This window comes from Trichoderma gamsii (assembly GCF_001481775.2).
Source record: "Trichoderma gamsii strain T6085 chromosome Unknown Scaffold_16.2, whole genome shotgun sequence".
NCBI classification, from domain to species: Eukaryota; Fungi; Ascomycota; class Sordariomycetes; order Hypocreales; family Hypocreaceae; genus Trichoderma; species Trichoderma gamsii.
Genome location: NW_020171353.1, coordinates 196,421 through 222,169, shown reverse-complemented (window position 1 = coordinate 222,169; position 25,749 = coordinate 196,421). Strand labels below are relative to the sequence as shown.

The 25,749-nt window shown below is 50.7% G+C and overlaps 9 protein-coding genes across 9 annotated transcripts; 3 read left to right on the top strand and 6 right to left on the bottom strand.

Moving 5' to 3' along the window:
* Positions 1–1,927: 1,927 nt before the first annotated feature.
* TGAM01_v205232 (hypothetical protein) lies at positions 1,928–3,682 on the top strand (the record flags this gene model as incomplete). Its single annotated transcript, XM_018803378.1, has 1 exon — positions 1,928–3,682. One exon carries the CDS (start codon positions 1,928–1,930, stop codon positions 3,680–3,682), a length of 1,755 nt encoding a protein of 584 aa, XP_018663416.1.
* A 2,433-nt stretch (positions 3,683–6,115) lies between these two features.
* Positions 6,116–7,791, bottom strand: TGAM01_v205231 (hypothetical protein; the record flags this gene model as incomplete). The annotated part of the gene is made up of 2 exons (XM_018803379.1): positions 6,116–6,736; positions 6,817–7,791. The coding sequence occupies 2 exons, from the start codon at positions 7,789–7,791 to the stop codon at positions 6,116–6,118; spliced, it is 1,596 nt and encodes a 531-aa protein (XP_018663417.1).
* A 945-nt stretch (positions 7,792–8,736) lies between these two features.
* On the top strand, positions 8,737–9,840 carry TGAM01_v205230 (hypothetical protein; the record flags this gene model as incomplete). Its single annotated transcript, XM_018803380.1, has 1 exon — positions 8,737–9,840. One exon carries the CDS (start codon positions 8,737–8,739, stop codon positions 9,838–9,840), a length of 1,104 nt encoding a protein of 367 aa, XP_018663418.1.
* Positions 9,841–10,200: 360 nt separating this feature from the next.
* On the bottom strand, positions 10,201–11,448 carry TGAM01_v205229 (hypothetical protein; the record flags this gene model as incomplete). Its single annotated transcript, XM_024549599.1, has 3 exons — positions 10,201–10,987; positions 11,049–11,298; positions 11,346–11,448. 3 exons carry the CDS (start codon positions 11,446–11,448, stop codon positions 10,201–10,203), a joined length of 1,140 nt encoding a protein of 379 aa, XP_024405632.1.
* An 831-nt stretch (positions 11,449–12,279) lies between these two features.
* Positions 12,280–13,703, top strand: TGAM01_v205228 (hypothetical protein; the record flags this gene model as incomplete). Its single annotated transcript, XM_018803382.1, has 2 exons — positions 12,280–12,429; positions 12,495–13,703. The coding sequence occupies 2 exons, from the start codon at positions 12,280–12,282 to the stop codon at positions 13,701–13,703; spliced, it is 1,359 nt and encodes a 452-aa protein (XP_018663420.1).
* Positions 13,704–13,853: 150 nt separating this feature from the next.
* TGAM01_v205227 (hypothetical protein) lies at positions 13,854–14,743 on the bottom strand (the record flags this gene model as incomplete). The annotated part of the gene is made up of 2 exons (XM_018803383.1): positions 13,854–14,367; positions 14,433–14,743. The coding sequence occupies 2 exons, from the start codon at positions 14,741–14,743 to the stop codon at positions 13,854–13,856; spliced, it is 825 nt and encodes a 274-aa protein (XP_018663421.1).
* Positions 14,744–15,193: 450 nt separating this feature from the next.
* Positions 15,194–18,988, bottom strand: TGAM01_v205226 (hypothetical protein; the record flags this gene model as incomplete). Its single annotated transcript, XM_018803384.2, has 6 exons — positions 15,194–16,191; positions 16,296–16,691; positions 16,768–17,982; positions 18,037–18,332; positions 18,463–18,680; positions 18,899–18,988. 6 exons carry the CDS (start codon positions 18,986–18,988, stop codon positions 15,194–15,196), a joined length of 3,213 nt encoding a protein of 1,070 aa, XP_018663422.2.
* Positions 18,989–21,499: 2,511 nt separating this feature from the next.
* On the bottom strand, positions 21,500–22,290 carry TGAM01_v205225 (hypothetical protein; the record flags this gene model as incomplete). The annotated part of the gene is made up of 2 exons (XM_018803385.1): positions 21,500–21,819; positions 21,885–22,290. The coding sequence occupies 2 exons, from the start codon at positions 22,288–22,290 to the stop codon at positions 21,500–21,502; spliced, it is 726 nt and encodes a 241-aa protein (XP_018663423.1).
* A 1,907-nt stretch (positions 22,291–24,197) lies between these two features.
* Positions 24,198–25,046, bottom strand: TGAM01_v205224 (GTP-binding protein EsdC; the record flags this gene model as incomplete). The annotated part of the gene is made up of 1 exon (XM_018803386.1): positions 24,198–25,046. One exon carries the CDS (start codon positions 25,044–25,046, stop codon positions 24,198–24,200), a length of 849 nt encoding a protein of 282 aa, XP_018663424.1.
* Between the last annotated feature and the right edge of the window lie 703 nt (positions 25,047–25,749).

The window sequence follows — 25,749 nt, the reverse complement described above, 5'->3', positions numbered from 1 at the left end:
ATACCGAGGATACATGCGTATTGGTCTAGATAGGTATGGAATCACAGCGCATATGATGTAGGCCAGCCCTAGTGAATCGGTTACTTCTGACACACTGCCAATTCTGCAATGTCTGGTACTGGTGTATAATAACTAAACATGACGTTCATGTTGACGATGAGAGGAGGACGCTCGCGGATATTACGGCTGGCCCGGTACATTTAAGAGAGCTATTGCTATAGTAAAGCTCTCTATTCAACCCCTTATTTGTAGTATTACACTCACCCGCCTTTTCACCTTGAAGTACTTTACGCACTTGCTTCATAATATCGGATAGCTGGAGCTGCTAATAGTAATGCGCTATGCTTGGAGGTGGCCTTGAAGACGCAGAAGCCCACACCTATAAAGTCGCCGAAAGCGAGGACGCAATGGCTTTAGGATATGTGGAGGTGTTCAAAAGACATAGTGGAGGCTACGTTTAGTCTTATATGTAAGATATTGGAGAGTGGCGTTGTTGATGTAGGTGGCAGATACTCAAAGTGCCTTATTCTGCCTCACTTATGTTTTTGCACACTCATCCAGATCAGGCACAAGCACTCTGACTCTCTTGTCTTGCCCATTGGGAACTTTGACCTTATCCTCTCGTTTTCGCATTCGACCGCCTCCAGCTTCTCTCGCGCAGTCTGGGGATTTTGGAGAATGCGGTAAGTGTCCAGTCTTTGGTATTTCCTGTGTCCTTTTAGTAGCCGCAGGAAGGTGAATAGCCACGAAGCGGCAAGCGCCCATACATCAATCTTGATTTAGATTCACTTTTCGTTTCTCCGGATGCCAAAGTTCACGTGCAGCGCAAATGCCCGTGTGGTGCTCTTTCGGCTGCTTCATATTCAAAAGAATGACTTCCCGCCTTGGTGGCCTGTCCTTTGAGTCATTGGCTAATATTCCGTTGGGTGGAATGCTTCCGTGAACAATAACATGGTTTCCACAGTAAGTCAAGAGACTTCTATTGCTTCATGTGTTTTTAGTAGACGATACCCTATACAAGCCTACCTAAGGTAGCCATATATATAGGTACCTAGCAATGTTTGTAATAGAGTTTGCTTTATCTGGCAAGGCTTCAGATTACAAACGGGGAAGTTGCTTCCCGGACATCCAGCACTCTTTGCGCACCGTCTGCTGTCCCGTCCATCATGTCCTCTATGGCCAAAAGGCATTTCTCCGAGGATGGATCCATGCTGTCCTTGCTGTTAGATTCTAAGGCAGTTTGTATACCATTGCCGCCGTTGGCAAGGTAGTGACCAGATATTCATCCTCAACATCCGGATCTAAAGATACAGATACTGCGCATATTGCTAGACCATAGAGGAGGTAAAAGAAGATGTAATGAAAGACTGTCGTGAGATTGTACTTGAACAGGTCAAACGCCACTTGGCAGAGCTTATAGATACGCGACTTGAACTCAGCTTTAATAAGAAGGAATCAAGATAAAATAATTTCTACTTTTCTTCTGAAAGTCTTTGCTTATTAGCGTAGCCCTTCAATGGAATTCTCCTATAGCAAGCTTAGCTTAATGATTTATTACCTTTAGCTACAGGTAATCTCTTCTTGTTAACTTGATTCCTATTTCTTGACTAGAAACTCGTCTGGCTTCAGGGGATACCGCTACGGATAGCACTAATGCGGGGCACCAGCAGATACATGAAAACACACCCAGCTATGCAGTAAAGTCAAGTACCAGCGCCACGCTGCTGCTAAGGCCGCGCAATGCATCCACGGACTGGACCCCTGAGCGCCAATCCACTAAAGTATCTGCAGTACGTACCACCATCTCTCGAGACCATCAACCTCCAGGCCAGCATCTTCTTCTTCTTTACTTACTATTTATAATTCACCTTTTTCTTTTCCCTCTCTTCCCACCTTTCTTGTGTCTTTTGCATATGCGGCTGGCTACATGTTAGTCGCGGCGTTTCTCCGCAATGGCTTGGGCCTTCTGGTGCCTTTGGCGATAGCCTGCACCATCTATCTCTATCTCTATCCCTTTTTCGGCGGCTGCGCGTTTCCTCTGCCGTCGAGAGACTCCAAGGAGGCCTTTGAAGCAACCAAACAGCTGCATTGGCCGTACACCGGACTCGAATCCGAACCAGACCATGTGCCGACGCAGCTGGCTCCCTTCCGGCTTCTTGCTCTGGGCGATCCTCAGCTAGAGGGCGATACGTCGATCCCAACCGTCATCTTGGGCACGTTCCCCCATATATTCAGCATCTTCGACCATGTCACGTTTCGCACCGAGCACTGGTGCTTTCGCGAACGCGTGCGGCAGATTGTGCACGACATTGTCGACATCTTTTTTGAAGACATCCCGTGGTTCCTCGAGTCTTTGCGCAAACGCTTCGACCTCTTCGGCAACGACTTCTACCTCGCCCACATCTACAGAACGCTGCACTGGTGGTCGCGCCCAACTCATGTTACGGTGCTCGGAGACCTGTTGGGCAGCCAATGGATAGAGGATGATGAATTTGACGTACGGGGCCACAGGTTCTGGGAGCGAGCTTTCCGCGGCGGAGAGAGAGTGCCCGACGATGTCGCCGTGTGGCCAGAGCACGAGTATGAACTCGCGGGCATGCTGGATGGATCCGAGGCGGAGGACATTTGGACAAGAAGAATCATGAACGTTGCTGGGAACCACGATATTGGATATGCGGGCGACTTGACGCCCGAACGACTGGACCGGTTCGAGCGTGTCTTTGGCAAGGTCAACTATGAGCTTCGATTCGGAATTCCGATCAACGACACCGATGTGCTAGCCACCTTGCACGACGATGCGACGAACCCCGAGTCGACACGAATAGAGCCCGAGATTCGCATTGTTGTTCTCAACGACATGAATTTGGATACCCCTGCCAAAAACGCAACTTTGCAGGACCAGACATATCAGTTTATCAACAAGGTTATCGGAACATCGGCTGCTGTCGAGTACTCGGGAATATTCACTCTCGTCCTAACCCACATTCCTCTTTACAAGCCCGAAGGCGTCTGTGTCGACGCGCCCTTTTTCGACTTCCACACCGCGGAAGAAGGCGGCGGCGTCAAGGAGCAGTATCTGCTGAGTGCAGATGCCAGCAAGGGCTTCCTCGAAGGTTTCTACGGCATGAACAAGGACCCCAACGCCGCGGCCGGCGGAAGGGGCCGCAAGGGTCTGATTCTCAACGGCCACGACCACGAAGGCTGTGACACGTACCACTTCATCAACCAGACAAACGGCACAGATCCAGCTGAGCGCTTCTGGGAAGTGGCGAGATGGCGTGATGCCCAGGCTCAAGGGCTACCTAATCTGATATCTGAAGGTGTCCCAGGCCGCCGAGAGATTACCGTCCGTAGCATGATGGGCGACTTTAACGGCAACGCTGGCCTGCTCAGCATGTGGTTCAACCAGGAGACGTGGGAGTGGGAATACGAGTTTGTCAACTGTCGCCTCGGCACGCCGCTTTTTTGGTGGTTCGTTCACTTTCTAGATTTGGGAGTGGTTGTGGCCTTTTTGGTGTATATCGCGGTGACCATCATGGGCGCTGCAGGTGTTGACGTGGACGCGCGGTTCTTTGAAGCAGTTGAATGGGGCAGACGCAGATTTTCACAGTGGTGGAATAAGAATAGCAATAGAGCAGCGGCGACGACGACACAGAATGGACATGCGAAGATGAACGGGTGATTTGGACATACGCAGCGAAATACCCAAGAGTTTTTCTTTTTGTACAATACAATAGAACACATTTTAATGTAGCATAGGTACTTGAGATTTAGAGGAGGCAAAAGGCACTCGTTACGTTTGTTTGCTTGGGGTTCTTTTGTAAAAGGCGACGGGCACAGGTCGGTAAATGTATGAGTGGTGTTGTTGCCTTCTGACTTTTTGGAGATGGCACAGGTTTACGAACACGAGGTTTTATTCTTTTAGTTCCTGGTTTCATAGCATGCATTGAAAGACATCAGCAGAGATGCTTGCCTTCGTAGATGATAAGCTTTTTGTATCCCACTCGCTTTACCTTGTCATCACCCTATCTGCATCGTTATAGCATATTTTCTAGAATGTTGAGCTCAGTATCGGATTGCACATGATCACTTCTCGTATCGGCCGTGCGACATAGATCATGCATAAGATCCCGCATTTTCTGCGCCTGGGTTGCCGAGAGGCAATTTGAGCCATGTGTTGCATAGACCGAGAGCGTTCTGTGGATGTAGCACTTTGTGGATCGTGCTTTGGGGATGTATCGACCATACGCGGACTATCAAAGCTCTAGTCTACAATGACAGCGTATGACCAAGCAAGATTGCGCGTTAACTATTACTGTGATGGAAGCGACGCAGGACAGATATTGCAGTCATGCGTTGTGACCAACCATACACCAAGTTCAGAATACGACGCTAAGAAAGTGATCAAAATCGAGATGCGGGCTGGACAAGCAAACAACTGGATATAGTTCCCGGGAAGCTTTGTGGCCACGATCTTGTGTAGCAAACTCAATGTCTGCCTTGTAACAGCCATCTAAATATGATATTACAGACTTTTAAAAACAAGATATGCCCGTCTTATTTATACCCTCTTCCGTCTCCTCTGTTGATTCAAAATGATTTTCTAAATTACAGTCTCATAAATCGCCAATGGACGCTTTAATACCAACAGTCTTCTCTTACCGAGCCTTTCTCTCCGTCAAAATGCTAGTCTTACGTCTCCTTGTAGCAGTTCTCTTCCATCTGCCCGTCGTCCTCTCATACCCTCACTTTCCCACGCATCTGAATCTACGTGGTGGAAGTTTATCGACTGATCCTCCTCTTCCAACTACTACCGCTCCTTCAATTCCTACTTTGCTGCCTCCGCCATCGACTACTCCGAGTCCAACAACGACTGGAGATCCTTGGACAGACATGTGCAAACCCGGCGCGGAGTGTGACTGCTCTCGCATCGAGGACAAGAATGGCGAAGAGTATTTCCAACCCTCCCTTTATTGCTTCTAAAGAGACTGCTTCTTGCTAAACAAGAGTAATATTCGCAGATACTTCCAATGCGTCACCAATCCTCGCTGTGACCACTGCTGGATCAATCTCACAACCACTTCAACGACAACAACTCGCCCTCTACCACTCACCACTCTCACTCCTATAACAAACTTCCTCAGAACAGACTACCAGACTCTCTTGCCAGGCACGTACACCAGCTCTTCAGGCGGAACGGCTCACGTCGTGATTTTGCAGCAGCCGTCTCGGTCTGTTTCTGTAAGCGTTGTGACGGCCACTGTGACTGATTTGGCGACGGTTTCTGCGGTTCCTTTCTGTGATGCTTCGTTTGGTGGTTCAACGGTGACGGCTCCGTCTGTGGATGTTCGGCGAAATGTGAGGTGGAAGAGATGAATTGTGAGAGTCTTACATGGAGGACGGGGACAGAAATTTATGTGAAAAGCTGATAATTTTTAGGTTTGGTCGATGTGCTGATGATATCAATCTTTACTGCTAAATATTTCCTAGTTAAAACATCACTAATACTTCGTAATGAAAAGCGAATTATCCTTTATCGATTCAGCTGCTTGACTTATAAGATAGAAGGGGAATCAAGATAATAGAAGAGTAGACACAAACACGACACCCACATTGCCACTTGCAGCCATGTTCATCTTCACTTTACTATACTTCACAGAGTCAAATCCCCAAACATCTCTTCTTCAATATAGCCCATCATCATCTCGTACATCCTCTAGTATACAATTCGATTTACACAGAAGTACATTTTTCATCCTTCTTGTCGCAGCAAAAACAAAAACAACATGGCGCCCGTCGAAACGCAGCCTCGCGCATCGCGCATCGCGCCCATCCCCTTTCCCTCTTTCCCAATTCGAGCATAAAGGCCCATGATGCCGAGAATATTTCTATATGCAAATAAATCCTGTCCTCTCGATTGGCAAACGCGAGAACCATATCCTGCCCTATTGCTTTTTCCCTTCTTCTCTCGCGTTTCCTTTTTCCCCTCCCCCCTTTTGATGTTTTTACAATTATTACAAAGCTGAAACCATTATGTAGCGGAGAGATAGTGAAACGCCGTATCCATCACCTTATTTTTGTGTCTTCATTTTCAGGATTGTTGAAAGGGGTTGCTTCACGCCTTGGGAGCCTCGCCACCCTCCTTCTTGGATCCAAACATGCCAGAGAAGTTGCCCATCATGCTGTTCATCATTTCTTGCTGGGCCTTCTCCATGGCCTGCTGCTCCTCCTTGAGCCACTTTTCGCCGTTCTCACGGATCTCCTTCTCTAGAGCCTGGTAGTTTCGCTGGCCGCGTTCGCGAGCAATGTCCTGAATCATCTTGCCCTGTGCGTAAGCCTCGGTAGGATCCTGCTCTCCGTCAACGGGCACAGTCATGCTCATCTTGCTGGGCTTCAGTCCCAGCAGGTTGCCGAGAGCACCCATGCCTGATGGCTTTCCGTGGCCCTTCTTTTCAGCAAGCTTCTGGTTGAATTCTTTTCGAGCAATGGCTTCTCGGCGGGCGAATTCGGTGGGAATGTGCTTTCCTTCGAAGGACTTTAGAATCTTTCGCACGTCCGAGTACTGCATGGTGTGGATATATTCGAGGAAGGGAATCAAAGCTACAAGCTCCTTGTCGCCGGCCTCGCCCTTCCAGGGGTTCAAAATGATGGCGTTCTCGGGCTGTTTGCGGACGTGGGAGGCGTGGGTGTCGAGGATAATGACCTTGGACAGATCACGGTTGAGGTACGCGAGATCCTAGTTGAGATAGAGTTAGCTTGAGCTCGAAGCTAAAGAGAGGTAGAGACGTTGCATGGAATCTGTTGCGTAGAGCTTACTTTGACAATTTCTCCGTCCTCGTATTTGGTCGCCTCGCGATATAGAGGCCACATGATGAAGCGGAAAGGATCCAGCTTTCGGACAACAGGTTCTGCCATGCCAAAGGGCTGTGTAGTAAAGAGAACCAGCTCGTAGTACTGGCTCAGGTATCGGATAAAGTAGTCCATGCCGGGGCGCTTGGCGACTCTCCAGCCGTGCTCACGAGTCCATTCGCTGTGGATGAGCATGTCGTCCAGGCTGAGGCAGAGGGTGTAGGGTCGCTCGAAGCTAGGGTCGGGATCGGGTAGCAGCTTCTCAAACGCTGGATCCTGGTAGTAAGAAACAGACTCGCCCCATCGAGCCTTGGTGCGCTGCCACCACAGAAGAGGGGTCCAGCCGTTGGGGATATCCGGGTGACGATCGGCTTCGATAGAGTCCTCCCAGTTGCGACCCATGTATGCGATGCTAAGAGCCGATCCTGAACCAGCAACGGCCAGCATGAAGCGAGTCCACCATTTGCGGTTGCGCTCGCTGGTAGAGACATACTCTTCTCTTCCTCCGCGGCCTCGGCCACCACCACCGGCTTCCTCCTCAGCGCCAACCTCCAACGCCGATTGAGACTGCGACTGCGACTTGCCCGCCTTCTGCTCAAGCTCGGCCTCTAATGTTGAAGGAATACCCTGCGTGAGATCAGGCAGTTTGTGAAAGGGGATGGGCTCAGGCTCGGCAGACTCGGCGGGCTTCTGCGAGGCAACATTGTCCTCTGGCGCTGATGAGCTTTCGGCGGCGGGGTCTTTCGGTGTTGATGAGGCCTGCTTCTGGGTGTCTTTGGGCCGCTGCGCAGAGCTCGGCTTGTTGCTCGCATAGGCTCGGAGGAGTAGAGAAGCTGGGGCTGCTGTCGCTGGGCGAATCCGGAGAGGCTGCAGCGCCGCAGCTCGTGGTAGCCGGCCGGCCGTCAGCCCCAGCCGAGAGGCCTGAGCTACTCTGGAGAGCATCGTGAGATGAGACGAGACGTCGTCTGATGTGGCGGGACAGATAGAAAGGCGAGAATGCTCAATTGCGCATGTCCAGGCCGCTGGACGTTGATCTCGATGCCGCCGGGTCCAAAGCTCGTGAGTGGCTGTTGCGAGCGTTGGCTGGTCGCAGAATGGAAGCTTGTTAGTGACTCTCGCTCTTCTCCTCTTGCGTATTGGCCCGCCTCCGTCATCCAAGAGATTTTTTTTGTCTGGGATGCATCTGCCGGAGTTTAAGCGATTCTGGCATGTTCTCTTCGAAGTGGGGGTTTCTGCATTTGCCCCATTTGGGCCCCTCAATGCCGCGTCCGGCCTAGCGCGCTCGCGTCCGGCTCACGTGCAAGGCGCTGCCAGCAATTGGAGAACTCTCGGCCTTTCCGCTTTCTGGCCCAAAACCTCCGATCGGTACCGGGTACTTTGTGTGATATTCCCGGTTTGTCATAAGACAAAAATCGGCCTTCCCCAGCTTTCCGTCTTTTGCCTTCCCCTCACACGAGCAAACCCTTGTTTTGGTCCTGTCTCTCTCTCATCCTAATACGACGCTCATCTTGGCTATTTACTACGCATTAGCAGTGATATTACTGGCAACTCTTACCCCAGGACCCCTTGTCTCAGCGCCATCTGGAACACCCGCCATTCCTTCATCATCGCCTGATCCCTCGGGTCTCGTCTTCCGCCAATCACTCAGGAACCCTATCATGGCTTTTGCGTTTGGTGGATTCTAGAGGGTGGTTCATCTCGAGTCTTGTCATCTCGCCATGGAACCACCCTCGACGAGGCACCTCGTTCCTTGCAATTGATTGACTGACTTAATTCCGCCCTATTTAACCGCCGGTCCTACAATACAGATTGCGTCTTCAACATAATTCGCCACATCTCGAAGTTGGAAACAAGCTATATCTCTTTTTCTTGCTCGGCCATTTCATCATGTCTGAGCATCCCTCCAAGATCTCCGGCCGTCGGCCGTCGATGACCAAACCTGTGCCGCCGCCTGCCCCAAGAAAGGCGCAAGCCACGGTCAAGAAGTCGCAAGCTGGGGCGCATAAACCACACGTCTCAGGAAACAAGGCGCACATAATCTCTATACAGAAGCCTCAAGCGGCCTCAAGCATGATCGAGATCGAGGCTCCAGAAGAAGCATCTCAGATCGTGGCGGGCAGCAGCGACAACAAGCCAGAAACTACTTCCGCCGATTCCCTGGCCGTTGACATCGCGTCTTTGACGCTCGATACCCCCATCATCGAACTTCGAAAGAAGCCACCGCGTGTCCCGGCAACGCCATTTCACTTCCTTTCTCTGCCCTCAGAACTGCGCGTCAGGATTTACGAATACTACTTTGACGAAAACGAAAACGTCCTGGACCTCTCCCCAGACAACTACAAGCGCTACCACAAGCGGCTCGGCCTCATGCGCGTCTGCAAGCTGCTCCGCGACGAGGCAACCTACTTCTTCTACGGCACCCGAACCTTTCGCATTTTCCCCACATATCCCGGCAAATACTTCAAGAGCAAGAAACCCATCCTCGCCCGTCTCAAGCCCCGCCAGCGCGAATGCATCACCTCTTTGGAATTGCGCCTCGGTCCGGGGTGGAATGCGCCACCCAAGGGGTGGGCTGTCAACGATGCGCTGGGGCTAAAGGACTGCGTCAATGTGCACACGCTCAAGGTCCTAGTGGAATGCGACCCCAGCGACAACATCTTCAAGGGCTTCCGTCGCTCCGAGGGCTTTTACGAGAAATTCAGCCGTCAGCTTCTTGCCAGCGTTCTTGAGGCGCTGCCGGCGGTGAAGGCTGTTGAGTTCGACGCCTGGTCTAGCGTCAAGAAATCGGGCGCTATGATGACTGGCCTTTTCAAGGTGGTGACCGAAAAGGAAGGCTTATCGATCCAATGGGGACCAGATCGCGGCTGGACTGATGCAGAGGAAGAAGAACCTGTGGTGACGGTTGGGCCAGATCCTAATAGGCCAATCGAGACCGTTCCGATCCAGGGGTTCGGAAACGCACACAACATTGGTTTAATGGTTGTGGCGTAATGGGCATGGAGCAATGGATATTGAAATTCAGGTTGGATCTTGCTGGAATGATTGTTACGATGGATGTATCCTATTATATGAACAGGCGCCTTGTTTTAAACATTTCATTACTTCTTTTCTACTCACCTTTACTCTTCAAAGCGTCAGTCTTTTGTTTACGGCGTCAAGAACCCCAAATGAGGGTACGCGTTCTCTTTGCATTGGTAGTTCAAATGTACCATCATTCCTTCTATAGGCTATTATTACTCCTGAAACTATGTCAAAAACTTGAAAATCGCGTGCGTTTCGCTACATCTGGTATCTCATATAGATTCAATTTCCCAAAACTAATACTTTCTCCTCCTATTCCTTCTCCTTTCCTTAGAGTGCCCCAAGTGTAGACAGCGCATTCCGCAGCTCCTTCACCGCCGTCGGCACATCATCGAAATTCAACGCAGATATCGCAAACTTGGCATGTTTCTGCGCCTGCGCCATGCTCTTCTGATCTATCGCCGCTCCCTGTCTACCTCCCAGCGTGGGAACCGGCGGCGGCGCTATCGGAGCCGGTGCGTGGCTGGGAGATGCAATGGCCGGCGGGACGGGAGCTGTAGGAGCCGTCCATGCAGGTGGCACGGATGGGTTGATTGGCTGAGGAGGCTGAGGAGGCGGCGCAAAGGATGTGAACTGCGGAGGAAGAAGGGGCGTGATGGCAGGTGTAGGCTGAGGCGTGAAATGCGGAGGCTGCATCGGGAAAACAGGTTCTGCGGGCAGAGCAGGGCTGGTACTCATTGGCGACGGGACGAATGGCTCGCTCTGCGGCTGTTCAGGGGCCTGTGGTGGGAAATATCCGTCTTGGACTTGCTCTACCCGCGAAGGCTCGCCGCCATCAGGAGCGTCCTCCACGAATGCGGCCTGTGGTGGTGCCGCAGTAGCAGCCGTAAGCTCCTGAACGTCGGGATCTAGAGGATCGAGCGCGGGCTCGTCCTCTTCTTCTCTGGGCTTGGGGTTTGACTCGTTGGGGTCTTTTCCCTCGCGGATGGCCTTGAGGATGCGGGCGGCGTTCCACTTTGCGAACTTGATCTTTTGGAGCACGTCTGGTTCGGGGGTGCCCCATTCGTGGGTGAGATCGAAAAAGGTTGCGGCTGCGTCGAAGGTATCGGCGGTTTGTCTGGGGAAGCAGTTAGAATCAGATGTGATGCTGAGGACTTTATCCATTATGCGGTGCTCACCTCGTCACTTTGTTCGCCCTCATTGTCCTCTCTGCGCGATCAAACGTCTCCTGCGCAAACTGCTCGACGTAGGCCTGGCCTGCCGTGTTGTCCATGATGGCATCGTCGTCTGGGCGCTCCGACTTTGTGGCCTCGAGGCGCTCGAGCAGCGTCTTTGTGAAGCTGAAGCAGTCATCGTCGGTGGTGTGGAGGCTCTTTCCTACAATCTGGTTGACGGCGTGGTATTCGCCTTTTCTTATGCGTAAGAAAGCTGACTTTCATGTAGAAGGCTTTGATATAGATGAACGAGACACATACACCAGTATGAAATGGCTGGCTTAAAGGCGCGCAGCTGGTTCGCTCGGTTGAGGAACCGACTGACCTCGGGGATTTTGAGCGGCGGGGGGATTGGCTCAGCCATTGTGATTTGCACTCTCCCTGCTGTACTTGAGGCGTAGATAGCAGCAGCGCGAAGAGAAAGAAAAATACAAACTAGAAAGGGAGACAATAAGATTTCGAGTGATAGAGCAGAGATGGAGATCGTTTGAGAGTTGCCTTGCCAGCGACGTAATGAGGTGACGATGCGTCTCCCCCACATTTGTCCACATGGCAGAGGCAGCTGCTCCAAGCCTACTCAGCACCAGCCACAGCGTTTGCCCCGCCTGAGGTCGCGCCACCCGATTGACAGATATGGAAGCTGCCAAAGTAAACGGCTTGGCTAAATGACACTGTGCTTGAAATAAGATACACGTATTTAGAAGTCTTGACACCAGAATGCTGTTTATTCTCCACATACATGTTTAGAAATTTCATTCTTGGATAAATTAAAATTATCAAAGATCGAATCGACTTTGTATTGTCTGCCGAAAAATATCACCCCGATATTGAACATCCCACCCCTTCTATAAGTCAGCTACAGGCCCCAGTGCTAAACCGCCCTGTCCTATTGGTAAGCCACACCTCACACTGTGCACCCTCCAGCGTGGCCTTTTCTGAAATCTCATTCCCAATTTCGCCCAGGAACAGCCACTATAAATTCAAGCGCTGTGACATCGTCGTCGCACCGACGTCGCATTTCCATTTACCATCTCCTCACTCACTAATTTCACTCTATTGAAGTGTCAAAGTGAGGGAGCCTTCAATGAACAAGAGTATCACCTACTGAGAGATCGCAGTGATATTACAAATAGACTTCTCACTTCTCACTTACGGACACACTTACACGTCTTTGCATATACCTAACCCATAAATCATGCATCAACAAACTCTCCTCGCCACTCTGGCGGCGAGTCTTGCCGCTCTGCCCTTTGCTCAGGCCGGCATGTACTCCAAGAGCTCTCCCGTCCTACAAGTAGACGGCAAGTCATACGACCGTCTCATTGCGCAGTCCAACCACACCTCCGTAAGTCATCTCTCACATGGACTCCCTATGAATGTATAAACACACAAACAAACTAACACGCCCAGATCGTCGAATTCTACGCCCCCTGGTGCGGCCACTGCAAAAACCTCCAGCCCGCCTACGAAAAAGCCGCCAAGAACCTCCAAGGCCTCGCCAAAGTCGCCGCCGTCGACTGCGACGATGAATCTAACAAGCCGTTCTGCGGCTCCATGGGCATCCAGGGCTTCCCCACGCTCAAGATTGTCCGCCCAGGCAAGAAGGCCGGCCGTCCAGTCGTGGAGGACTATCAGGGCCCGCGCACGGCGAGCGGCATTGTCGATGCGGTGGTGTCCAAGATTAACAACCATGTTGCCAAGTTGACGGATAAGGACGTTGATGGGTTTTTGGAAAAGGATGGGGAGAAGCCAAAGGCTATTTTGTTTACGGAGAAGGGGACTACGAGTGCGCTTTTGAGGAGTATTGCTATTGATTATTTGGATGTCATTTCGGTGGGACAGGTGAGGAATAAGGAAAAGGCTACCGTTGAGAAATTTGGCATTTCTTCGTTCCCGTCTTTTGTCCTCATCCCGGGAGGTGGCAAGGAGCCTATTACCTATGACGGAGAGCTCAACAAGAAGGACTTGCTCGACTTCCTCAAGCAAGTCGGCTCCCCCAACCCCGATCCAGCTCCGGCCAAGGCCAAATCTGGCAAGAAGGCAGCAACCTCCAACAAGGCCAAGGAGGCAAAGGAAGCCAAGGAATCATCATCATCCACCGCATCCTCCGAAGCCTCTTCAGCCGCCGCACCCGAAGCCACCCTCATCGAGATCCCCGCTCTCAAATCCAAGGCCGAACTCGAGGAGCACTGCCTCCAGTCCAAGGCTCAAACCTGTGTCCTTGCCTTTGTCCCCGCATCCACCTCCGAGATGCGCAACAAGATCATTTCCTCCGTTTCCCAGCTCCACACCAAATACGTTCACGGAAAGCGCCACTTCCCTTTCTTCTCCCTGGACAGCGACGTCGAAGGTTCTGCCGCTCTAAAGGAAGCCCTCGGTCTGCAGGGTAAGATTGAGCTCATCGCCCTCAACGCCCGCCGTGGATGGTGGAGGCGCTACGAGGACGGCGAGTTCAGCGTCCACAGCGTGGAGTCCTGGATCGACACCGTCCGCATGGGTGAGGGCGAGAAGAAGAAGCTCCCCAAGGGCGTTGTTGTTGACAAGCCAGAGACTACCGAGGAGGCCAAGGTCGAGACAGAGGCCCCAGCAGCTGAGGAGTCTGAGCATGACGAGCTTTGAGAAGAGCCTATATTTTGACAGCTACAACAAGATCTATGTTAGAAACAAGAAAAAAATTGAACAAGACTGAATATAATCGTTGCCAAAGAGCAATTCCATAAAACTCACCTGGTATCATCCAAAAGCATAGCAATCCAAAAGAAACGCCCATTACTCATCCAAGCTCACAGCCATCATATCACTCTTCCGTACGGCTCCCTCTTTGATCATCTTCCTTCCCTTCTGCTTCACAATGCCATCCAGCAATCTCCTCACTTGCTTACACCCATCCACTCCCACTACCAACATACCCTCCAGTCGGCTCACTTGAACACGGCTCTCACACACTAATACCGCAACCTTGTCGCTGTCTCCCAGTGTTCCAACCGTTAGAAACGGCAGTTCCTGCTCCTCCTGGGTATTCAAGTCGAGCAGAGGATCGGCTGCATCATCGCCCGCAGCGTAGGAGGATGTTGAACCCGCAGTACAAGCTGTGATGTAGTCTGTCATGGGGATACCGGCGTCGATGACCGCAAGAGTAGTCGCATTTATCAGCGCAGCAAGAAGCGAGCCGTCCTGGGACAAGACGTGCAGGGATACTGTAATCGTCGAGTGTGGGAAAAGGTGAGTATGCAAGTTGGCAGCCAGCGCTTTCTGAATCGTAATCTCCATCTCCTGGATGCGCCTATAAAGATATCCCAGTTAGTCTTTTTTCCATTCTTCCTCTTTGTCACTTCCTTCTCAGCTTACCTATCGTTTCTCCCCCTCCTCTTGCGATCCACGCTCGAAAAGCCAGCCACCACCACATTCACCACAATGCTCGCTCCCTCTTTCTGCCCCGTCGCCTGCGCGCTGCCCACAGTGCCCTTCTTCTGTCCCGCCTGCGGCTCTGCCGGGCCAGTCACCACGCACATGACCTTTGTATGGCCCATTTCGAGATATGACGATCCATCGGCGGCGTCCTGGGTGTGAATCTGGGCGTGCAGGCGACGGAGGTCGTTCCAGCGGCGGCCGTCGATGCGCAGCAGCGCGAGCGAGTATGTTGATGTGTCGAGAGGCATGGCGACTGCTTTAGGATGTGAATTGAGCTGCTGGAGGAGAGAAAGATTGGGCTTCCAGAAATATTCTGTTATGCGAGGAAACACAATTGCAGATGTCAGTTAAAGATCTGCGAGGCCTAGAAATTTTGGAGCTTGGAGCGTGGTGGGGTCAATTGGAGCTGCTGTGTGGCTGATAACGGAATGCTGTGGCGCTGGCTGCTAAAAGCAGTGTATGGCATTCTACAGATGAAGAAGTAATCAAAGGTATATTGACAGTTTTTTTTTTTTAAAAGATAACTCATGAACAATTACTCATTAAAGATTCATTATTACATTTATTTAGCAGTGGCCACGCACCTATCAGCGTGGTCGGGTATAGCAACTACCTACTACTAACTCAAACAGCTTACATGGCTTTGGAGCAATGCTGGTACAATACATGCAGTAGAAGAAACAAAATCAACTCGCTCGCTACAATAGCCGCCTGTGCTCCTCAAATGGAGCCGCATCAATATCATCAATAATAATCCTCCCAGACTTGCTCAATTCTGCGCCACGGTCAAATATCGGCGTAGAAAGCCGAGTATGTGCCACCTCTTGTCTGCTCACTCTTGCCTCGTCTCTGGGGATCCAGAGAGTTGGCTTCGGTTCCCAAAGTTCCGGAGGCTCATAGGTTGCACGCTTGTCGCCTTGTCTATATGCAATCGGCGGTCGTTCTTCCTGAGGCAGCAGCTTGCGTAATGCCACAAAGTCTTCGTGCTCCTCTGGATGCAGCCACCGGATGAGAAATCCTGGCGGTTCCTCTCCATCCCCATTCCTTAGAAAAGCAAATGTCCTCCTTAGATATTCATTAATGCCATACTTGTCTGCCTCGGTGCTAAATTTCTTCATAGCAGCAGCTTTTAACCATGCCGTTACAGCCATTCGGAGACTGCTGGCGCCTTCCAGACCCCTGTTGGAGACCACATGGTGATCGTCTTCGTCAGTATCCTCTGTGTCGGGCTCTTCTTCTTCTTCGCCAAATGCTTGTTCCACATCAAAGTAGGCAGCAGCTGCACCGCCAGCATCATTGCCATCAGCTTCTGCAATGTCACTCTCGGCGGCGAGCTTCATCTTTTCCTCTTCTTGGATCTGCTCCTCCAGTGCCAGTGTTTGTGGTAGATTCCACATGAGACGCGATATGGCGTCTCTCAGCAGGAAATGAATGAGTCCTGTGAGAAGCAAAAGAGCAATGACCAGCCCCATAGGTCCATATGCCTTGTTTAGAATCAACAGGCCAATCAGGCATATTTGTGCCAGATAAAGGCCGATAATCAGCTGTTGTAGTGCACGTGGATAGAAGAGACCTTTACTATCCGTCGATGTGTCGAAAACATAGATCAAGTTGTATTTCCAAACCATCCCCATAAACGCCATACCTCCAGCGCAGAAGACAAGAATCAATGGCGCAATGCAGGCATATGAAAGTGCTGGTAAAGAATATTCATGGTCAGTCTAATGCTTCTGTTGATGAGAGCATGGCTTGGATGATCGTCTAACATGGGCAGAGAGAAAATAGGAGTGTGAAACGTACCAATTACACCCATATTCGTAAACACGGGAAATATGCCGCCCCAGCGAGCAGGTCGAAGCTTGCGCCATGTTCGAAACCGTGTCCTTGGCACATCAGTGGTTTTCGCCACAATTTCATGGCGAATCACTGAAAACGCCTGCAGGAGGCTGGTTCCACCAGTAGCCAAGCACTGGATCAGAATATATGACAGGTAGAAATTAGAAGCCTTGGGCAGATTCTGTGCGAGAAGTGACTGGATGCCGAGTGGATTCTCGATGATGCTTTGAAGTGCTCCTGAGGCCGCGGAAGTGATGGTTGTCACCAAGAAAACTTGCACGACTTGAAAGGCAAAATATGCGTTTTGCGTAAAGAGCTCTCCGATAACGAGAGAAGGAATTCCGGCCTGTGCAGCACAAACTACAGATCAGGCAGCGGTTAGTTCTGGCTCACTTTTCACCTTATAGCCAAGAAAATATGGAAAGGGATTTCTTACTTCTCAAGAGGACTGGCACCAGCGCCATGAGTACAGACAGTGCAAAAGGCGGGAGGAAACCACCAATAACACCTTTCACAAAGCTAGGTAAATCGCCGACCCAATGAAGAAACGGGACTTCTTTGGTCAGAAAATCAATGTTGGAAACAATGCCGACGAAAGCCGCAGGAATGGACCAAAAGATGATGGCGGCGGTGATGGCACAAAGAATCGCGAGGCGCCGAATAATGCGTTCCCACCACCTCATCCTAAGGGATTTCCATATAACCTCCTCTGGGCGAATCCCAAGCAGTCCGGGGGCCATCTGTAGCGGCAAATGATGCACCACAACTTGCTGCGCCGCATGAGCAGCTTCTTGGGTATCGAATTCTATGAAGGCGGCCGGCAGAGGTTCGGCTTCGCCTCTCCGAATTCGACGTCGTAATTGAAAGATTTCCTTGTTAAGCTCCTTGAGCCTATTGCGAGTCCACCGAATCGTATCGACTCGACGACCAAAGTTACCAATGGGTCGATGGTGAGGCCTGTCTTCAGCCGATATCCACAGGGCTGCGACAGAGCCTCTCACGTCCGGCAAGTTGTCTCCTAGGCCGTAGGGGTGAACATAATCCAGATCCTCGGCTTTGATCACCTCCTCTTCTTCATGGCCAGTGACATTTTTGCCTCCTTCATTGTTGAAAGTGTTGATGTGGTCTTGAATTCCGATATCCGGCACAACCTGGATATCAGATAGTACCGCTTCCCTCGGCTCGTTGGACTGTCGAACAGTTTCACCGCTGTCTACAGTGCTCATCTCGTTATGTGATGACATGTCTTTCCCATCTTCAATATTTCGTCCATTCAAAGCTCGAATTTCACGTCCTGTTGTGAACCAACGCCGCACGCCAGCAGACTGTGGATGTTTGCGGTAATGCTTGTTGCGGGCCGCATTAGCCTTCTTGATTAAAGCAATCTCGGCTTTCTCTAGTCGCATAGCAGTCTCCTCCCTTTCTTTGACCAGATTCGCAAGTTCCTTAGTCGTGCGTGGGATAAAGATTCGCTTCGCAGAATCGCCATAGAGCTTTCGAAGTCTGGCTTCGTCGCGGTAAGGCTTGGGCACACAAAGCAAGAGCATGGTCCTGGACGAGAGTCGATCAGCATAATAAGGCGACGAAAGATATGCCTGGCGCAGGTTAACAAAGTAGATGCACTCTCGGACGATTGTAAATAGCGTAAACCCTTCGATTGTATGTCAGCAGGCATCACATAGACCAATTGCTAACAGCGCCTTACCAAAGAATAGCCAGGCAACAAAGGCATGAGCCCATAGCTTTGTCGATCCTGTGAGGACATTGCCAATCGTCAAGAGTTCGAGCTGGGTGAGGTCATTGCCGCCGGTGCCGTGTATCGGAAAGAGGATAGGCCATACGATGCAGCAGCCAACAAGGCTAATGTTCCGCAGCACCTTGAGGTATCGAAGAAAAAAGTAGGCGTCGAGAGAGCCATAGTTGAGAACGTAAGTGTCTGGGATCTTGTAAAAGGGCTTGATCCAATTGAATAGGCCAGAGGGCAGCTCAGGAGTAGGTTTTCTAAGATGGCTTGTGTGAGATTCGAACAAACAATCAATTGCAAAGATCTTGGGAATCAAGAATTAAAGAAAGATTTATACGAGGAGACAACGTTCAAAGAGTTCGAAACAACAAGAAGGAGAGCTCTTACTCTGGGTATCGCAGACTGGGGATCGTTTTCGGTGCATAAACCCGCTTGAACCGAGGCCGCAAAAAGATGAAACAGACCAAGCATATGCTCATGTATATCGCAACGGGTGCAAAGGTTGCACCAAGCTTAGACAGAGAAGCCGTCTTGTTGCCGTTTGCCGTGCTCAGAGTACCACCGCTAGAGCCGTCGCGACCAGACCCGACTCGAGTGTCGTTGGGCTGCAGGACAAAAGTTAGCTAAGAAACGGCGCACAGCGTCAATCAATGGTGGCGTGAATCGGCCCCCAGCCCAGATGCCCCGTCCCGCTTCAGCTCCCAAGATGCAGCGCCAGCTGGCGATGCTGTGGGTTGCGGAGAGAAGCGAAATCGCGGCCGCATGACGGCTCCAGCAGGTCGAGTTGCATATTGGGGCGCAACGCCAGGGCGACGAGACGTACCAGCGTGAGGCCCCTCTCCAGGAGCCCGTGCCATGACATGGCGATGTCGAGAAGCTGGCGATGAGGAAGAAGCTCAGGTTGCAATGGCATCGCACATGCAAGACATCTTCACCGCCGTCAGAGAGCGAGCAGTCGGAATCCGTGTATATTTCCCGTGTCCCATCTACAGGGGAAAAGGGAAAAAAAATCAGTTCGAGCAGTGCACCGCAGCTGAACCAGATGCAGCAGCCGAATTTTCAGCAAGTCAGGTCAAGCCGACCGCGCACAAAACCAGTCGCGGGCTGTACTTGTAGTATTCTGCACGCCGGCGCCGTGAGCCACATGAAAAAGACATTTAGCCCCAATTACCAATTGGGCGATGGCACGGCTCCAGGATCCGAGGTGAGAACCGGGAACGGTTGACTGACAATCTATCAGCGAGAGGGGACAGCAGCAACGATTGATGTCAGGTCAGCTTCTTTTCTCCTCATCCCCTGTAACCTCGCTGCGCTATCACTGACAGGCTGACGGCGCCTCTGGTAGGCCGGCACAGAGCCCCGTCTCATCTGGGACGGTGGATGGCAATCAAAGGGGGCAATAATATTTAGTGGGCGAAGGCGGCTGTACTGTATGTGCGCCGCAAGGCTCGCTCGACCCGTTCACACGTATCCCCGGCATCAAGGATGATCCCTGTCGGCCATCGCCAATCGGAAACGCAGATTGGGGTCAGTGTCTTTGTGTCTTCTTCGGCAGTCCTCGTACTTTGTAGATACGGCATCGTGTACATGCGGGCTCGGATCCTGGATGCACGGCGGGTGGAGAGGCGAAGCGAGACTCGAAAGTGGATGACGATGATGATGCTGCTGCCAGATGCAGGTCTCAAGGAGCCATCACCGAACTCAATTGTGCAGCGAATGAAAATCACCCGTACAGCGCCAAATCAAGGCCAGGCCTGGCAATGTCTCGGACACGGACGCCCGCATGATGTGATGTTGAGAGAAGAAAAAATTACTACAGGTACCTGGAAGCTGTGCGCTGCGGCTGATACCGCTATAAGTTGGCCACTGTGAGTCGATACAGGTACTACTAGTACTGCAGTGCTCTGTCGGGGTGTATACGCCGGGAAGGCACCACTTTGTTTAATCTTATGTCCCATCTCAGTTACTGGAATCTTGTATCACCCGTTTGCTGTACTTTGTAAGACCGCAAGCCGTGCCTTTTCGATCTAGAACTCGCCGCCAGGATCATCTGCTGGCCTCTTCAAAAGTGACCTGTCAGACTTGGGTCTCTTAGCTCTTCGCTCCCTGCATCTACTCCCCACTCTATGCCTCTCGAACAGCACCACTTATTCGCAGCGTCTCAGCCTGTATACTTTCTGTCTTTTTTCTTGTATTCTTTTGCCTCACATGTAATTGACAGGTAGAATTCGTAACGATACAAGGATGCGAGCCAAGACGGCTTCCTTTCCAACGGTTAGCGAGCCTGATCCGCCTAGTAAAACGGCGTTCCTGAGCCACCATTTAGGCCCGACCCAAGGCCGAGCCGCATGCGGTTTAGCCCACTAGATAGTTGCGAGCTGAAGGCCCCCAAACGGCCCCAAAAGATGGACCCCAAAAGGTGCCGGCGCTTTCTAGTGGTAGCATTGATAGACCACTAGGTACGGGGCGTAAGGCTCGGGGTAAACAATGCCGCCATTGATGTGGAAATGGGCGTAGACCTGAGGCGCTCCTTTGTGTTTATTTCCAGATCCAGGCCATACAACTTTTAATATATACTTTGTGTTCGGATATCATAACCTATAGACTTCACGATTACGGATTAGCCTTGTCGCCCCACGTCGGATTACATGCATTTATCCTGCTCCAGCTTGTGGTTGGGACTTTAGCCGGCTGAGCCCAAGGCTACAGCTTCAAATCCCATGACACTCCATCCAATGTAATAGAGCATAGACTGTAGAGGTAATAGTGGCTCTCATCCCATTATATGAAACCACAGGTAAACTACATGTATAACGTGTGTTAACAAGAAGCGCAATCTAGGTTGGACTAATCACTCGTCTGTCTTGCTTTCTCCTTACCCTTGAGCCATCTCCATCTTCCACCATCATACGTCGCTTTCGTCCGTATCGTCAAAACGGCTGCTGTCGTTGCCCATATCAGCCCATAACTCAGCCACTTCTAAAGCCCCTCGTCGTAATTAAATTTCTTCAATCTGTAATATCAAGCCACTTATGATTAATCTCGCATACGGAATAACCATCGTCATCGTCCGTGAATGCATCACCTGCATCACCTCAGTCAAAGTCTGGTGGTCAAGACCCTATTTCAAGCTTTCACAAACGTATATTCAAGGTCTATACGATAAAATCAAGCCTCAACTCAGCTGGCCAAACTTTCTTTTAAAAAAAATATATCGTCGCATGCTATCATCCTCACATCCAACAGCATCCAAAAGCATCCAAAAGCCTCCATGACTCCATGACCCCAAGACTCCAATGCTCTCATATGAAGCGCCCCTGCCCGCGTTGTTTAAGCCCATGTCAACGATGTCCTCATCAAAAACTTGCCAGCAGAATAACAGAGCTCGGCAACATCTCCAAAGGTGGTTGCAGAGTTCCCTCTGTCAATGAGGCAGTACGCGGCCAATCTCCTCCGTAAAGTCCCACTCGTCCAGACCCTCACTCACCACCATCCAGCCGTCTTCCGCCTCGTGATAAGGAACAACATGTTCCCGTCTTTTCTTGGCCTGCTTCTGCTTCAGCTGCAGCTTCAGCTTCAGCTTCTGTTTCCGCTTCTGCTCTTGTTCCCGCTTCTGTTCCAGCTCTTGCTCGTGCTCTCGCTGAAGCTTCTGATTCAGCTCCCGCTCTTCCTGGTACTCGTCATAATCAAGCCTCAGCTTTGCCAAGGCGCCCCAGAGACCCGAAGTCTCGCCTTCGTCTTTCTCTGTTCATCCTGCGTTAGTCTCAAAAAAGCATCGAAAGCACCTAGGTGTATAGTCGCAAACTTACTCGGCTCGACTTCTCGCTTCTTCTCCACCTGAACATCCGGGTTGGTCATAACCCAGGGATCCCTATAAACCGCCTTCCCTTTGTCGGCCTTCTTTTTCTCCTTGCCGCCACGCTTCTCATCGTCCCCTGCATGCGGAGTCAGAGGCTGCATTCGGGATGCAGCCTCTGACTCTGACTCTGACTCCTCGCGAGAGGACTCCCGGTACAGCGAAAAGAAATTTCGCGCCGTACCTCGCGCCTCTTTCCCCCCCTTTCCCAGCTGCAGCCAAGATTCTCCCTTGGAAGATTCTCCCTTGGAAGATTCTCCTTTTGAAGTTTCTCCTTTGGAAGAATCTTTTCTTCCTTGCCGGCGACCATCTGTCGCGGCAACAGCTCCCTTCGGCATCCCTTCTTTGGAAAGAGACATGGCCTCGATCCCAGATGAGGGAGCAGAATCGAAGCAAGGACTTATTCAGGTACTAGAAGCAATGGCTACCGTGTCAGATTATGGCAGTTGATGGTTATGAATGAAATCGGAAGACGGATAGATGAAATAGAAAGGACACCAGTAAAGGTATCGGTAGGCAATAGTGTAGGTAAAGATATACGTAAGGATATACGTACCAAAGTCTTCAAGTAAGGATAGAACCAAGTATATGAATAATGGTATCAATAAGGACGCGAGTAGAAATGTTAAGAATAATATGAATAAGAATGCTTGTAAGAGTATAAGTAACATGAGGGATGTAAGTAATGAAAGCTGTGTAAACAGCAAAAAAGGAAGAAGCAAAACCTCGACCACAGGCAGAGGGAAAACCGGCCATTATATAGGCACAGACCAGACAGGTCAGATACACCAGATACACCAGATACACCAGATACACCAGATACACCAGATACACCAGATACACCAGATAAGAAAATAAGAAAATAAGAAAATCAAGCCTCGCGTATAAAGTTTGCATCCAGCTTTACCGACTCGTGTCTTCGTTGAGATACGCACTTTCAACGTTCGTTCTAGATCTAGAATTGGCTCTCTATCCATTTATTCGTTCTAGAATTACGATTCGAAAAGTTAATCCCATGGCCGACGGGCCGATAACCATCTCTGGTGGCATATGTCTATTCATGGCGCTTGTATATAAGGTTCGCGATAAGCTCTTTCGGAAGCTCCCGCCTCAAAAGGTTTCTCTGTGGCTAAGCATTCTACAAGCAGCGAAAGCGGATGCTCCCGCTAGTCCCATCAGCCAAATCTTGCGTTCTAGTGTTTTTCTCCGAAACTTTATTTTTATTCTTTAGGAGAGATCAAACGTAATTAGGTAGGTATTCTACAAGGATCGTTCTTGGAAAGAGAGAAGCCAACGACAAATGGACCAAAATTTGCAAACTCATATCTTGGATTCTCTTGGCATTTGAGGCTTTGCGTTACAGCCTAGAGGCACCGGATGCTATACCAGATCAGTGGGGTGAACATCTACCAGCTTGATGATAAGAGAATTTCCATATGTATAATAATTTGGTTCCATAGTGCCACGATTGATATTTTAGAACTTTCGTGCCACGAGATAACTGGACAGTCTTAGAATGCTTCCGTTAAGCCACTTCTACGCAATTATTTCATCACATTTTCAAAGAAGCAGATAATTATTCTCATCAGTCAGAACTGTTAGATTCGCTATAGTCATCTAATACAAGTATCTAACCCGGCAGTAAATCCTTAACCATCTGCCAAAATCTCCACATACTCAAAACCTTTTTTTTTCTTTGGCTAGCCCGGGATTCATTTTACATAACCTGAACCCCGAAGCCACATCCATGACCTTGTCGTAAAAATGTTGTCCAGAGCTGGAAACCCACCCCCCTTTTTCCCTCCGTAAGAGATATAGAAGGGGGGGTGGATCATACTCCGGTCTTGGCTGAAATACCAAGAGCTTGGGTGAGACAGGTACCGCCTATCCGAAGCCCTTGGCAGTGAAAGTGCTCAAGAATCATTAAAACAAGCTACTCGTGGAGGTTACTCCGACGAGGGGCCGCAGCATCGACCCAATGGTCATCACACGCGCCATGGTGAGGGATCATAGCTCCATCACACCAAGACCAGCTTGGCGTGCTGTATGATCCGCCCCAGAGGGCGCGGTGGGGAAAATCTATATACTAGAAGCAAAAGAGTGTGCTTGTATATGTATTACCACACAACAACATTAAATGTGTGTTACCGAGCTGAGGAGACGCTGCAGGATCGTTATGCAGCAGTCATTCAGTCGTAAGGAATCAACATGTTGACCTTTTTTCTTTGGTCCGTTTTCTCTTATCCCCAAGAAAAGTTCAAGTCTCTCAACCAACAATGATGCCGTTGCGGCGGGCATCAGCGGGGTTGACCTCGTACTCGTACTCATCATCGCTGGCATCGCTGGCGCAGGAGGAGCTGTCGTCATAGCCACATCGAGCACCGCCACAGTCGATCTTGACACGCTCGCCCTTTCGGGTGATTCCATAGCGCTCGCAGGTGCACGAGCTGCAGTCGGAGTTGGGAGTGCTGTAGCCAGAGAGCGAGGAGCTGGGCGAGGAGCTGTCGGAGCGGTATGAGAGGCTGGAGCCGTTGGATGAAACGGGAGAGGTGCTGAAGTCGGTGAGGACATCCTCGAGGCCGGCGCTGCCAAAGCGGGCAGTGAGCTCCTCAAGCTCCTCGTTGTCGTAGTAGTCGGACTCGAGGATGTGCTTGGTGGCGTGAGGAGACATGGGCTTGGGGGCCTTGATCTGAGAGATGGAGAGAGGTCGGCCCTTGGGGATGTCGACAGTCAGGGAAGAGCGGTGGCGGGAAGAGCGGCTGTCCTTGTCCTTGGAAGAGCTCTTGCTGCTTGACTTGTGTGAGGACTTGGCGGAACCATCCTTGGAGACATCAAGGATGTTGAGCTCTCGGCCGGTGGTGGGCTCGGTGGTGGACTCAATGGAAGGGTTGTGAGCGACGTGGTAGCCGTCGATGATGTAGTAGTACCAGTATCGCTTGCCAGCCTCCAGAGTGGAGTTCTGGAACTTGAAGGTACCCTTCCATGTGCCGGACTTTGAGGACTTGTCCTTGGCAAGGGGGAGCTGGCCGACGTAGTTGTCCCAAGAGCCGAGAAGGTGGACGGTCTTGACGCCAGAGGAGACGCGAAGAGAGAAAGAAAGTTGGATGGAAGACATGTTGATTAGGGTTATTAAGTTGTTGTGATTAGAGAGATGCTCGTAGATCGTCTAGTGATTCTTAGAGGAAAAATTGGTGTTGTTCGCCAGCGAGCAAGTGAAATCCACAATTCTGTTTATTAGGGGGGTATCAATTAAGGAGTCGTGATGCGTAAAAAATCATGCAGTGTAAAAAAAAGTCAATGTAAAAATTATCTCGTCTCAAGCTGTCCGGCAACTGAGATGTTTGGTGTAATTGGCAGTTGAAGGTTTTTTGGTGTAAGTGAAAACGAGATAGGAGTATTAGAAAGTAAAGGGGAGACCAGCTCCAGGAACAAAAAAAAACAAACAAACAAGGGGGAAAAAACAGAAAGGTGGATTTGAGGTTGGCAGAACTTGCTGAAGAACAAAAAAAGAGGAATGAATGGGCGGGTGTTGGTCGCCTTGATATATGTTTTGAGAAGCGCGGGCCAGAGGGAGAGGCCGCGATGACAGCGGCCGCTCTAGAGTGGCCAAGTCCGTCCTGCCTGTTAGTCTAGGACACAAGAAGCAAGGCAAATGCGTGGTGTCTGCAACCTCTTCGTCCTTTACCCAGGATGTGTCTATCACAGCGGGCCAATAGCGCGGCAAAGACCCGATCCAAGCATGCATCGCGGACAGGGGTTGGGCGGTTAACCATCTTTTGTGGCGCCCATCCACAGCATCGCCGGCGTCTAAACGCGGC